We start from the raw sequence: 14,223 nt of genomic DNA on the forward strand, positions 1-14,223 counted from the left end.
TATCTAAGAAAATATACGTTCATACTTATATTTTTTTTCTATTGTCCCCTTTTATTCATCATGTTGTGTTTTACTTTCATGGAATTAAAAAAAAAATCTACTAAATCTCTTACATTTCTGTTTAACTGAATTTTGTTCCAATTACCCATGAACTATGTGGGAAAAAGAGCTGCATTTCTTTATTTTTTAAGTTAAATCCAACTGTGAGCTGAAAAAAAACCAAACCCAAGAAAGACATGATGCCACACATGTCCAGCTTATTTGGTCAAAAGCAAAGTCCACCACAGTAGCTTTGCTGATTCATTTCCTCTGAGATTTTCCTGACTAAAATAATATTTGGGTATCAATGACACACACAAGGCTAGCTGACCTTCCCTTGGCACTGAGCACAAAGGGCAGCAGAAAGGACAATTTTAAACCAACTTTGTGCTCTCCGTTGCTTTGGAGCTCCAGCCTAGGCCCAGCTGCAACAGTCCCTGAAGAGATTCAAACAGCCAAGAAGAGCCAAAGCCACTGCTGGGGTCCAAAACGTCCTCTCTGCTGGTGACTGTCCTCCTCTGCCAGAGGAGGGTAGAAATGCCCTAAGCCACCTGAGGTGCGGGGCTCCTATGGTTGTGTCCACCTGCTCCAGTGATATCACCTCATTGTCCCTGTGAAACCCAGCTCCTTGTTGGGGTGGGATGGGTAGACTGTCAGGGAGCACGGCCAGGATTACACCTTCCTTCAGATGTACAAAACACCTTGCCATACAAAACTGACCCTATGGATGCACGCTGGTGTCAACAGGTGGCTTCCCTGAGTGAGAGCTGCTTGCTTGGCAGCCTGGGACCAGGCTTAGCTTCCCCCCACTAAGTTCCCCAAGGTGGTACCATGCATCTGACACATCCCAGGGCAAGAGAGATGAGAACACAATATTTTTCTCTTGCTGGATCCCTTACACACCCAATGCAGGCAATTAACATTCAGGAGTAATCTTACTTTTTAGGATTAACCCATTCCTCTGCCCTGGGGTCCTGATTCTTGTGCACAGCCACACAGCACTGATACGTATTATTTCTGTCTATTCCTTCTCTTTTATGGAGTCCTAAATAAGACTTGATTTTATGAGTTCACACCCCAAGCTGACAGGAATGGAGATTTTTTTATTGAGTTTTGATCTGACATTATGATGCAGGGTATCTTCTCTGTGAAATTCAGTTTTCTTCTTGTTTGTGCTGTCTGTCCCTCAGGATTTTCTAACAAGATTTGAAATTTCTTTCCCTTCTTTAGCATGAGAACACACAGGTTAAAGACAAATGAGATTCGTCTGAACTGTTTTTAAAATAAACGATGTGAACCTAGCTACTTTTCCCTTCTTCATGTGAGCAGCCATGCTGACCTCAAGGGCTTTGCTTGCACAGGTGAGTATTGCTCATGTGAATAAGCATGGCACAATCCTCTGCTGTAAGTAGAAGCAGGGAAATTAAGCATCTATTTGGATACGGTTTGCTGTGTTCAGTGAGAGCTGACTCCATTGCACAGCAAACAGACAGGCATGCACGGCAGCACAGTCCCTTTCTGCATTTCCAAGAGAGAAAACAACTACATCATTTTGTGCAACAAACAGAAAGACCAGAAGGCCACCGCAGTCTCCCAAACCATTTCTGCTTTTGTTGCAAACCTCCTCTGAAGGGTACACATTCATTCGTTACCTTGTAGACTCCTGCTTGTAGATGTCGATGATGTTCTCCACCAGCAGGTTCCTCTGCAGCCCGTAAACGCCGTGCCGGTCAAGGACCACTTCGTGCCTGCAGGAAGGACAGCGAAAGCGGCCTCCCGACGCCACGGTTGTGCCTCCCCTGGTCGGCAGGTAGGGGTTGGAGGCCTGCTCTTGCCAAGCAGCACAAGGAGAGGTGAGTAAGGCCATGCAAAACCAGGAAAACCTCTTTCAAAAGCACCGGGGCAAAAACATACTTGTAGCAAACCATTTGTCAACATGCCCAAGGAAAGGGTAGGTCCAGCAAGCCACCCTCAGGAAAGCACCTGGTGACTCCAGGGTGAGGGGCCGGTTCCTCAGCTCACACATGCGGCCAGGTCCCCGCAGCTAACAGGTGACACTTCCACCTGCTGCGAGCTCAGCCCTGGCCCCCCAGGGACGCTCAACTCTCCTTTAAATCACCCCCCCCCAGTCTTACCGACTGTTAAAAGCAATTCACTGAAACATGTAACAATCTGCTTTTCCATTCATTTCAGCCAGCGGCACTTGGGAAGCAGAGCTTTCTGTGGGAAGAAACCTACCTGGAAAATGTCGCTGGCGCATTTCCGACAGAGGTTGTGCTGACAGGGCAGGATGACCACGGGCTTGGTGAACATCTCCAGGCAGATGGGGCAAATCAGCTGTTTCTCCAGGTTATCCATGGTTTGCTGCTCTTTGGAGAAGGACTTGTAGTTCAGGGAGGTGCTCATCCCTAGCTTTTCCAGGGGCATATGCTCAGGATCACGGCCTCGTGGAGGGGTTTCCAGGTTAATTTCCCTTGAAATAAGTCCAAGGCTCTGCTGCGATCAGAGGCTGCTCTGGCCGGAGGACATTGTTTAAACGAGGGGCCGAAGGCAGCCGGGGCTGTTTTTAGCAGCACGGCGTCACAAGATGCCGTCCTGCCGTGCCCATATAAGCGCGTGAGAGGAGGACGGGCTGGGACAGGTGACGGCGGCGGGGGGACGGGGGGGCGGCCGGCAGGCCCTGGCTCTCCTCACTCACACATGGCGGCCTTCACCCCCTGAGGAGGAGGGAGAGCGATAAGCAAACGCAATCCGCTCCCCCCCTTATCTCTGCATGGTGGCGGAAAGTGTAGGGCTGTCCCAGCGGCATTACATGCTGCAGCCTAATAAATACTCTCTTGTGAGCAAGTAGCCGTGGCCGTGAGATGCGGGACGTAATTTTGCCCGTGCGTTTCGGCATGCTCCAGGATCTTGCCTTTCCAAGGTGTGAAGCACACGTGGTTGCTGGAGAAGACAATAGGAGCGATGGCTGTGCTGGAGTTCAAACACTTCAGGGCGTGAACATGTCACCACCTTGAAAAACAGTTAAAAAAAATTGCCTGCTTATAACTGTGCTTAAGTTTCTTCCGGTATGATTTTTTTTTAGGAGCTGTAACATAAGAATCTAACACGACTCTTCAAGTCATTAGTTCCACAGCGGCTTAAATATGCACCAAAACCAGTATTTGAATTTCTTGATGAGAAAGATACAGAAGAAATACAGTATGAAAAGCTTTCATTTGTACTGCTAGAGAATAGGTGCTAATTGTATATACTCTCTCTCCACATAGTTTAATTCAAATAGATTTTAGTTTTGGGCACTGCTGTGTTTATATCTGTTTATTAGACACTGATATCCCTCTCAGCTTGGCACTTGTTCCAGAGTTATTTTTAAAATGACAATTTCCCAGATAATTTGTGGCATGTGATGCCTGATCTTAAGGGAAAGCCATCTGTGCTTCTACTTGCCAATAATTTATCACACAACTGTACAAGCAATAAATATCTCATCCTCAAATTTAAGCCAAAGTGCCTGCATGTACTGTATAAAATCACTGTGCCACTGTACTGTACATGTAATCAGAATATTGTCTTCTCTTTTCATCAATAACTACAATACTTTCTCTGTTAAGTGCCTTGTAGAAAGCTCTCATGTTTATTCTACCTCATGACTGTATAGGGCTTGCATCTGAAATATGCTATAGAGCAGCTGAGCGAGTCCCCTATGTGACCAGGGGCAGACCCCGACTCTGAAGCAGGGCCCTTTATCTGCATGCAACACCAGTCTGGAAACTGTGCACTTCAGGGAAATATAAAAGTGAAGGTTTCCATTGATTTCTGCATGAAAATGAATACTATTCTCTGCATGCAATGGCAATGAATCACATTAATTAAATGTATTATTGACTATTTTATTTTCAATGCCTTGCATACTTGTTACGTGTTTGGGTGAAATCCTGTACCCATTTGTAGCCCATCCAGCTGGAATTTCCCCTACATAAACACACACGTTTTTCACCAGTCACATAAAAACAAAACGATTTTTCTGAAGTCTTGCATTCACGGGAAATTTGTGATAGCTTAATTAAACGCGTTTGAAATCACACCTTTGCTTTGACTGCCTGGTGCAGACAAGAGCCCAGAGCTGAGCGGGAGAAGCTGCTCCGGCAGCTGAGCCGCGGACAGCTGGGGCTTTGGCAGGGCCAGTGGGGAGCCTTTCCTGGCAGCAGTGAGAAGATATTTCTCTTCTTCCCCTCCCCTCCGTGGCCGGGTCAGAGGTGACTTCTGCGTCTGGAGGAATTTGAACACCTCATTCCTACCCTCCCAACTCTGAGTCAGCTGCCCCTTGCGTATTAAAACCTGCTTTAATAAGGGGCTTTGAATTAGATGAGGAAAGCCGTCCTCGCCTGGTGAGGCAGGCACTTCCACCTTGCTGCACAGGCAGAAACAGAGAAATTCTGGGAGGGAAAGCTGAAGGTTAGAAACATCAGTGCACAGAAACACCTGCATATGGTGATGTAGGGAAGGGGGCGTTCACGGCATGGAAAAAAGCCGGGGGATCATGCCGCTGTGCTGGCCCTTTGGACAATGAACTGAGGCACCTCTCAGGGTGTAACATGCCTCTGGGATGTAATTCTGATGAATTTATACTCACCTGTGGTAGCCCACAAAATCCTTCTGTTAACAGGCTGAGCGTGACACCTGATGCATCTGCAGAGGACATCTGATGGCAACAAGGTGAGGGACAGTCTGCTGCTGGTTTTCCCCTTTCTGTGTGCTGAAGCACGCTAACATGGAACAGATAATAAACAGCACAACCACAAAAAGGAGGCAACAAAACAAAGATAAACCCACCTTCTGCAACCAGGCCTAAGCCAAAATCTTCTTCTGGCAGGAATATGTAGTTCAGACATGTGAAAAATTAGTACAGGTTTTTCTGTCAAAGTATTATGAACCACAGCAGTGATTGCTAGGTAAAGAAATGTGGAGGCTCGGCCACGCTTGCAAAGGCTGGATGAGAAATGCCAGGAAAGCCACGCATGGTACAACAGTGCTGCAACAAGGAGGAAGAGAAGAGCAAAGCCCAAGAGGCTGCGGAGCCATGGGACGGTCCTGCAGCCAGTCTTCAGCAGGGATTGCTTAGGCTGGACTTCGAAGGATTCACAGTGAGAAAGAGCCCGGCACCCTCCTGTCTCTCCCTTGCAGTCCTATCACCCTCCTCTTCCTCCCCTTCCACACCCGCAAGGGAAGACCACCAGCATGCACAGCTGTCCACCTCCAGAGAATCACCAAGCCAAGCCATCTCTCAAGGAACTAACAGAGGGCAAGAGGACCTGCTTTAACTCCCCTCCTGGACAGAACCTCTGGATGTCTGCCAGCCATCACCAAGAAGAAAATATCATTTTTTAATGATTTTTTTTTTTTTCAGTATTGCTTGCCCAGGAATGTTACCTGGCTTTGTTGACACAACCGGATCACTGTTTCCTAGAGATATGCTTGCTTTTACAGACATTGCTTCCAACGCCTCTATTTTTGCAGCTGAATAACAGCTTGCGGGCTGTGGACTGACAGCCAGGAGAGCCTGAGAGGCTGGCTGCAAAGCAGTGGGTTTAGGAGAGGGATTTGGAGGAGGAAGGAGTGGTTGAGCGATGTCCAGGTTCAGGTTTCAATGCCTGTGCTGGTTTTGGCTCGATAGAGTTAATGAGATCCCTGGGGTTTGCATTCACAGAATTCCCCTCTGCAACCTCTTATCTTGTACCAGTGCTGTGAAGCTCTCATGTGTCAGTCACAGAAAATCTGCCCTGTGGCTCTCTTACATGACTGGAAAACAAAGAGAAAAAGCATATTTTTGCCAGCGGATAACTCCCATGTGACTTACCTCCCCACCGAACCCAGCGGAGAAAAAGCCCGCTCTGCAAGCACCAGGCTCCTTGCCCAGCCATCCTCACCTGGACATGGTGGGAGGCATGGAGCATCCCGGTCCATGGGGCGACAGCGTCCTGGCTTGCTGCCACCCCACCTCCCGCCTGTTCTCAGGGACGAGCGAGCACCCTGCCACCCCTGCCACCCAGCCCAGGGGTGGGCAGACCCCTCCACCGGCAGCTGCCTAAAGCAAGTGGGCAGCTGCCCATCATCCCCTAGGCAGGGATCGGCACCCACCCCCACCCCGCTGCCTCCAGCAGCCCCCCGCACTCCCGAGCCGGCGGGGCTCACCCGAGGGCTTTGTGGGAGAGCTCAGCTGCTGGAAGAGGAGAACACTGGCAGGCACCCTTGTGGGGCAAGAGAGGGGAGCAGCCACCACTGCTGTGCCGGGGGACCCCCACACCCACCTGCCTGTCTCCCCCAAGCTTTGCCCTGCCTTGCTCACCTCCGGCAAGAAGTCCTGGCTGCCCGAGCAATACAACATCCTAACAAAAATGAGGCTGCTCCCTCCATTTTTGCCCACCCGAATGTGAGATTTAGAGCAAAATGACAATGCGGCGTTCCCCTCTCCCCATTCCTCCTAACTCTGCTTGTTGTTTGACTACAAATATTTGCATTTTTAGCCAAGCATCCCTTGGGGGTCAGGGGGGAGGCTGTCCACCCATCTCACCTTTCGTCTGTGCCCATTTACTCTGCAGTGAGCAGTCCTCAGCAGCAGATGATGAGCACCAGCATTCCGACCTACCGCAGGCATGTTGCAGAAATTAAAATTTCACTTACATTTGCAACAACTTACTAAGCAGATGAGCCAGCTATAAGATGAAGCCCTCCTACCTATACAAGTGCAAACTGTGAACGGTATCTTGCATTTCATGTTTTTATTGTGATCACTAAACATCCCACGATAAATACTGAAACTACCCTTGTACATGACTCCATTTATGCAGCAAAAGAGCCTTTGCAACAGAGACAAGTGCTTTCAAAAACAGTTGCCTTTTGAGACTGACATTTTTCCACTCAAGATATATATTCGTCTTTGTGTACCTCGTATGTGATGATAGGCCATATGCGGTCAGTATGTGGAGACCTTCTAAAAACAACCTGAGAGACGGTTTCAGATCTCCAGGAAAGCAAGGACCAGCACAGGAGCTAATGACATTTTCTGAAATTTCCTTTTGCCCATACAAAATCACAGCAGCGGGGCAAGCTCAAAGCACTTCTAAGGGTGAGTCACTGGGTGCACATCAAATGTGCAGGAGCACAGGATTTCAGGGACAAGCTACAAAGATCAGTCAGAGGGATGACATCTGCTCTTTTCTTTCGAATTGGGGATGGACACTGACCTGAGCTGAATTGTGCTCAAAAGCAGCCTTCTCTGGGCTTATCCATGCTCAAGGAGCTTCCATGGTTTGCAGCAAACAGACAGAAACATGGGATAAATGGGCAGATGAACTACATTATCATTTGTGTTCCAGATTCATCAGCAGTACCAACATAAATTATAGCAGACAAACCTCTGAGATTTGTATTAAAAGACCCTGAAACAGGTGGATGAACTCCATCGGGGAGTCACCTCCGCGCGCCGTGGCTCTGCTGCTGGTGGGACACCAAACTGTGCTGTTGCTGCTCCCGGCTGCCTGCCTGGGAGAAGGAGGGTCCTGTGGCTTCCTGCTGCCCTCCAGCAATGCCAGCAGGCCAGCGTGGACGCCAGTGTCACCTGGCTTTAGGGGCCACAGGGAAACAGAAAGCCCTCCCAACAGAAAGTCCTGGTTTCCTCACAGTCCTTGAGATCAGGAAGAGAAATGGTGGTCGGGCCATACCCTTCAGGAAGGCAGGGCAACCCTGAACGTGATTCAGACGAGGCATTTATCATCTTCCCTGCAATTATCTGTATTCTCAAAGGTCTCAAAATCAGTGAGCCTGAAAAGACAGGCTGCTGGTGCTGTGGAATAACAAACATGAGATTAGCAGTTCAGCATCTCCCCGAGCAATACACAAATTTACAAGCCCAGAGGTTCCCAAACCCTCATCCCCTCAACACATTACTGCTAGAAAGAGATCTACATTTCACACGCAAGGCCTAAAAGTATGTCCAAAGCACTGCATGGAGGAAGTACTGCATGTGGGGAAGAAATAGCCACGCACTACTGCCTACCTAAAAATAGGTCCTCTCCAGGGCTAGGGACAAGTTTCACAAATAACAGGCACAGGCTTGCTTTTCCACACCCCCAAATATGCACTGCAGTGAGAATGAGACGTGAAGGAAGAAAGGATATAAATAAAACAAAACCAGTTAGAAAAATGGGAGAACACCCCAATTAGAAAAGTGGGAGAATCCCACTTCCTGTTGGAGAGTAAGCGACTAAATGCTTTACTATTTTAGCACAGTCCCCCACTTTTCAAATGCAGCCCTGACCCTTTCCCCTTACTTTGCTATCACAGCGTCCCATGGGAGCCTGTCTGTAAATCATCACTACGTGTCTCCCCTGCTAGCAGAGAGGAAGGAATGACGGCTCCTCCCTGAGTTCCTGCATTTTATGGAATAACATGGGCGTTTAGTGCGGGGTTAGCAGTGGAGGAGTCGGTGCTGTGACTGGGGGGTGACAGGCGACACAGCCAGGGCAGTGCTAAGGGGCCTCCCGAATGTATCAGAATTTAAGGAAAAGGCGATTGCAGAGTTTTAACCATAGGAATTTTGACTGGGGGACAGATTTGATTTCTGCTCTGGCCTTAACAGGCCGTAGCACTCCCCTTTAAACCCTGCTGCCACAACCCCAGCTCTGTTGTTAGGAAAGAAGAGTGATGTTCAGTAGAGAAGCGCCTTGTGTTTCACAGCACAGATCCAGCTCAGGCTTCCCAGCTGGCGTCAGCTCATCACTTCGCAGAGATACAGCCCTGTCCCAGTGTCACGTTTCTCCCCAGCCTTGGTCTGCTCAACATAAGCCACTCTTGATGCTATTTCAGTGTGTCTCCTCCATAGCTCAGCTGGCAGAGCAGAGGAGCGTGAGTATTTTTTTCTCCAGGTCAATGCTGAGGTCTCTATTTCAAAGGAGAGACTGGTTTTAAGGTTATACTCAGCACATGACTTTACACCACATCAGAGACCTGCTGAGACTCCATCCCAGCTCCCTAGGCTGGTCTAGGGTTTTCATCCATAGGTTTTCATCCATCCCCATCTTGATGATCATTCCTCCAGGACAGAATAGAGATTCAGTGCTGGAAGATAAAGGATCGAACATTATGGTATGACAGCTAAACAAAAATACTGTGTGTGGGGGCAGGAAAGTTTTCACACAGCAAGGCATTACCTGAACCAGTCAAGCGCCTGCTTAGCACGTGACTGGTGACAGAGGTGGTACCTCTGTCCTTTAGCTTTTTTTTCAAAGACGACCTCTGTTTTCCTTTCATGTATTCCTTTGCCCTGTAAATGCTCTTTAGGCATATAGCAAAACCAGCATGACTATTCATTTCTGAGCGCCAATGCCTTTTTTTCTTTTGAAAGTCAGATTGGAAGAACAAGTTTGCCTTTTGGCCATTTTCCAGCCAAGTTCTTTCGCCCTCTCCCTCACATGAGATTCACGTGAGTGTAGGGGAGCACAATGCATGAGAGAGCGATGCAGGTGTTTGCAAGGACAACAACAGCTGGAAACGCCTTCAAGCTGGGCAGGAGTTGAATGAATGCACTTTAAGCTATGATCAGGGATGCCATCCGCTGTGACATTGTGTTCATTGTACCAAGCGGCAGTCTATTGGATTAATGTCCTTTTGAATTATCACTTCAGGAAGCATCTCAAACACACCAACCCACGTCCACACGCACGGTGTTGTGTCCCCCTCTCCCATCAGGCTGTTCCCCAGGAGTCAGCTTTTCTAATTCTGGCTGAGTTTAGGGAATGCAAGGAAAGAAAGGGCAGACAGCAAGTCCTTTGGCCACAAAACAAATCAGATTTCGGGTGCCTCTTCAAAGGCTTTGACCTTGTCACCGAAGTGTCAGCTTTGCAGTAAAATGTATGTTTTGCACGGAAAGCCAGGGTTGGGCTGCCTGAGGATGCACATCTCTCACTGTGAAGTCCTACACCCCTGCAGTCAGGGTTGGGCAATATGAACGAGTAGTTCGTGGCAGCAAACTGCATCACAATAATCCGTTACCATGATCAGGGGAGAAGACAAAGAGTTTGGGGCTTTCTCTCCCCCCTCCCTCCCATTTTCCCCCTTCCTCTACCTCACCTAGCCAAGCACAGCCTGTCCCCAGCCCAGAGGGTGACTCCCAGTGACTCCAGCCATCAGCAGGGAGGGAAGCTGCTCCAGCGCTGTGAGCAAGGGAAGGAGTGCTGCCGTGAGCCGGCAATGCCTGACCTCCCTTGTCCTACCTCCATGGTCAAGAAGCTGGAAAAACACGGCACTGCTGACCCCATATCCCCCTGCCACAGCCACCCTTTGGATCAGGAGAAGGTGGCTGGGGGAGAGGAAGGGCATGTGCGGGGCACAGGGAGGACTGCGATGTGGTGGCAAAGCAGAGCACACGATCTGTGCCGGAGCTGCTGCGCGTTTCCATTATCGCAGCACTTAAGAGTTGCGCTGCTAGCGAAGCACATGGCTGCCTGCATGTAGTCTGCAAGAAAGAAGAGGTTGTGCAACAAAGTTAGTCCTCTGAGGGATCTGCTTGTTGTGAGTTTTTCCTCCTCGTGTCGCTTGTGTAGCTGTTTTTCTAATGCTGTGGGGTTGGATCTCCCTCATCTCCGCCCCGTTGCAGGTGTGCAGGGAATCTTACTTCAGGGAAACCTCGGGAGGTGACAAGCTGGAGCAGTACACAGCATGTTTCTGCTGCTTCTGGTAATCCCAAAGACTGCAATGGAAACATGAGAGGGGTGATAATAGATTTATGTATGAATAGACCACAAATCATATCTCTTCCAGTTACCTACGTAATATGGCCTTCGTGCTATTTCCATCCCTAATCATTGCGATTAAGCACTTCACAGCAAGGCAACAGCTTTGCAGCAGCAGAGCTTTGTGCAGAAATTTGTATTCAAGGTGCCTTTTAGGCCCTGGTTCCCCATATCCCAGAGTGATACGTCTGCCACTTGCCACCACGCTGCTGGGACATCACGCTGGGGCTGCTGAGGATTCCTGCCAGGAGTCAGTCTCAGGACAGCATCTCTCATTCTTTGATAGCTCAGCTCCCAGAGTGGAGGGCTGTGGTGCTTTCAGGGTAATCCTTAGTCACTGGCTTAATTCCAACTCAAAGGAGAGGGGGTTTTGGGGTGGGCCGGAAGGCTCTTGCTCATCACTGGGCTTCTTATCCTACCCTTGACAGACACCATGAGGAACCTCAGGAGTCGAGCCTGGAGCCAATCTCCTATTCCACACCAAACAGCAGAGGATGCCTCTGCCATCCCTGACCTCCAACAGAGGTACTCACCAGAGACCTCGCCCCTGCAGCCAAAACGGCGCAGGCATGGCTATTGCTATCCTTTAACACTCCGGAGAACATGCCAAGGAGCCTGATATGAGTTAGGTGGCCACAGGGTAACAGTTCACTGTAACCTTCAGCAAGCAATGCCAGCAGGCAAGCAGTAACACTGAAATCCCACTTAATCCAAGAGAGATGAAGCAAAAATGCAAATAAAATCATTTATCCATGAGAAATCCATTAATATCCATCCAAAATAGATGATATTTATGGAATACTTTAAAAAGCTAAACAGACTCCTACCCTTACCTGTCTAAACTGGCAAGACCTCTGACCTGTCACTGGCTGCTGTGCAGGTGATTGCCCTGAGAAGGTACAGTGCTTCCTTAAAAGCTTCCTCTGCAAGTCATGGCTCGGGTTGCATTCATTAGGGTGCTCCTAATATGTCAGGTCTCATAGCCAATTCCTTGGGCTCCTGGCAGACTTTAATCTGAAACGCATCCAGACTGGCTGCTCATTCCCGGGAACTGAAGTCAGCCATCGATCACTTCCAGGGAAGTATAAATGTCTCTCTCTCAAGCCAGGTGTCACCCAGTCAGGCATCAACTTCTTGCCTTGAAGAAGGTGACAACACTCCCATCCTTCCTCTGGTGACTTAACATGTTCCCGTGTGAAATGCTCTTTACGCTGACCCTCACAGGTCACACCAGGCTGGAAATTGAGAGATAAAGCATCTGAAGGGGCCAATGTGTAGAGCAGGAACTCCACCTTTTTCCATCTTGGTGATCCCATTTTCATCCTTTCCCTCACTTTACAGCTAGGGAGCGATTCTGAGGGAAGCGTGTCCGTCCAGCACGTGGGAGGCAGTGGGATCAGTGCCTCTGCTCTCCGGCCCTGGAATGGTGTTGTCCCCACTCCTCCCCTGGCCCCATGCGCTGTAGCAGCCGTGCGGGGTGGGGGGGGCAGAAAGGTGCCTGGGCCATTTCCTTCCAGTTTAGGGAGGAAACTGTGTTGCCAGCGGGCTAACGGGTATCTCTGTGTGGTCCCTATGTGAGGCCACTTTGTAAAACTGGAAGGAGAAAGTTTGCAGAGGCAAGTGGAAGATGCAAAGGGAAAAAGACACAATAACAGGGTACAAAAGGAGTAAGCACACAGCAGTCCCAGGATGTCCTCTGCGTTGAATAAGCACTGCTCCCTTTAAACTGATTCCCCAAAGCTCAGCACAAACCCCCCCCGCTCCTCTTCTACTTCGCGGCAGCACAGCAACCTGCTTTTCCTCCTTCCCACATCAGCCTTCAGCTCCTTTATCCTCCACCATGAAGGGAGTGGACTGTCTCAGCCTGTCCCTGAAAAGACAAGTCCTGTGAACCAAAGAGCAGCCTCTGCTCGTGCGGGCAGAAACTGCCCCCCGTACTCCTGATCCCAGCACCAGCTTGAAGCAAGACATCCCCTCCAAACCAAGGCTGACTAGGTGCACGCACTTTGCCGTACGCCCACCGGAATAATGATAGCAGGCAGGGCAAAGAAGAGATGTTTACATTATTGCAGAACAAAAAGTTTAAAAAAAAAAAAAAAAGAAAACGGTGGCATTCAGGCATTGAGCCAGTGCCTTTCCTATGACAGCACTCTGGCTGAGCTGGCCAGGTAATGCTAAAGGAATGAAATAATTTTAAATTTTGGCAAGAGGAAGGGCCAGCACGTCTCCTGGATAAGGAAGAAATAGGAGGAGCTCCATGCTAAAGTGGTGGACCTCCCTGGAAGAGAAGAATTTGGTTTTTTAGGAGGAAATTAGATGTGAGAGGCACTTTGTTCCCCCATGAGGAAATACTTCTTGGTCAACACAGCCTGAGGTGTAAGGTGTGGAGGAAGGTAGGCTCTCCGCTCCTCACTGTGTCAGGAGAGCCTGTGGCAAAATGCCTGGGTATGAGGGAATGGCCTTGCTGATTTAATCTTCAAAGCCAGTAACTGAAGTCTGGTTTTCTCTCATTTCTCCACCTACCTCTTTTATAAGTTTATCTATCTTGGCAACTATGAGTAAATGTTTTTGTTTGCTTTTTGTCTTAACCTGTCTTGAATTAAGTATGATTTCAGTGTAATTGGATACTAATGACTTGTTCCTTGCCAAAGGATGTGGTAAATCTCCACACAGAGCTTGAGGCACCTTACAAGCACTCTGGGTTGCCAGCTTGTTCTCCGTAATATCCAAAGCATTACTGAATGCACCCTCCCTCAGCTGCAGGGCCCTGCTGGACCTGCAATAACCAGGAGGGAAGAAGTGTCTTCTAGGGATGGGAGCAACCAGGAAGACCTGAATCCCATGGGCTTCTGCAGGGTTTGTTGGAGGATTTATGGTTTGGTGAAAGAACAAGCGGTTCTTGCACCATGTGCTGAGCAAGAAGAAAGGAGAGAATCTCCCATCAGCCATAACTGAACCAGCAACTTAAAGTTTATAAAAAATGACATATATTTGTAGCCTGCCTCGCTGCCAAGAGAGCCAGTGAAAGAAGTTAGGAGCAGCCACCAAAGGTAGGCTTGGCATACTGTCAGGCACACCCATCCTTCCCTACCTGCCCCCCACTTTGTATCACCCCTTCTCATTTCCAGCTCTTACCTGTATTCACCCCCTCCCTGGGCCACTAGCCTGATTTCCCAGCTCTGGCTCCAGCTTCCTCCAGGCATGAGGATGGTTCCCTGCTTGACCAAGGTTTCACCTCAAATCATTATTCTTGGCTGCAGCCCTGTCCTGGGTTCGAGCAGGGCCCACCTCACTGGGACCTGCTTTCTGAATCACAGGGCACCACAACACAGCTGTTCTTGCACGCAGTACGTGCTCTGTTAGCCAAAACTGAGTGACCTTGTTTGCTCAGAGC

At 49.1% G+C, this 14,223-nt stretch overlaps 1 protein-coding gene across 2 annotated transcripts in view; it reads right to left on the reverse strand.

The window, feature by feature from the left end:
- TRIM55 (tripartite motif containing 55) overlaps positions 1-2,466 on the reverse strand; it is a 37,899-nt gene extending 35,433 nt beyond the window's left edge. The window contains exons 1-2 of one of the 2 annotated variants that reach the window (XM_072851250.1): positions 2,278-2,466; positions 1,692-1,864 (exon numbers count right to left, since the gene is read on the reverse strand). In XM_072851250.1, coding sequence (XP_072707351.1) covers positions 1,692-1,864; positions 2,278-2,466 — 362 coding nt within the window. The remainder of the gene's footprint in view (positions 1-1,691; positions 1,865-2,277) is intronic. The other variant, XM_072851251.1, reaches the window with a different exon arrangement.
- Between the last annotated feature and the right edge of the window lie 11,757 nt (positions 2,467-14,223).

The sequence above is a fragment of the Ciconia boyciana genome, chromosome 2, assembly GCF_034638445.1.
Source record: "Ciconia boyciana chromosome 2, ASM3463844v1, whole genome shotgun sequence".
NCBI lineage: Eukaryota > Metazoa > Chordata > Aves > Ciconiiformes > Ciconiidae > Ciconia > Ciconia boyciana.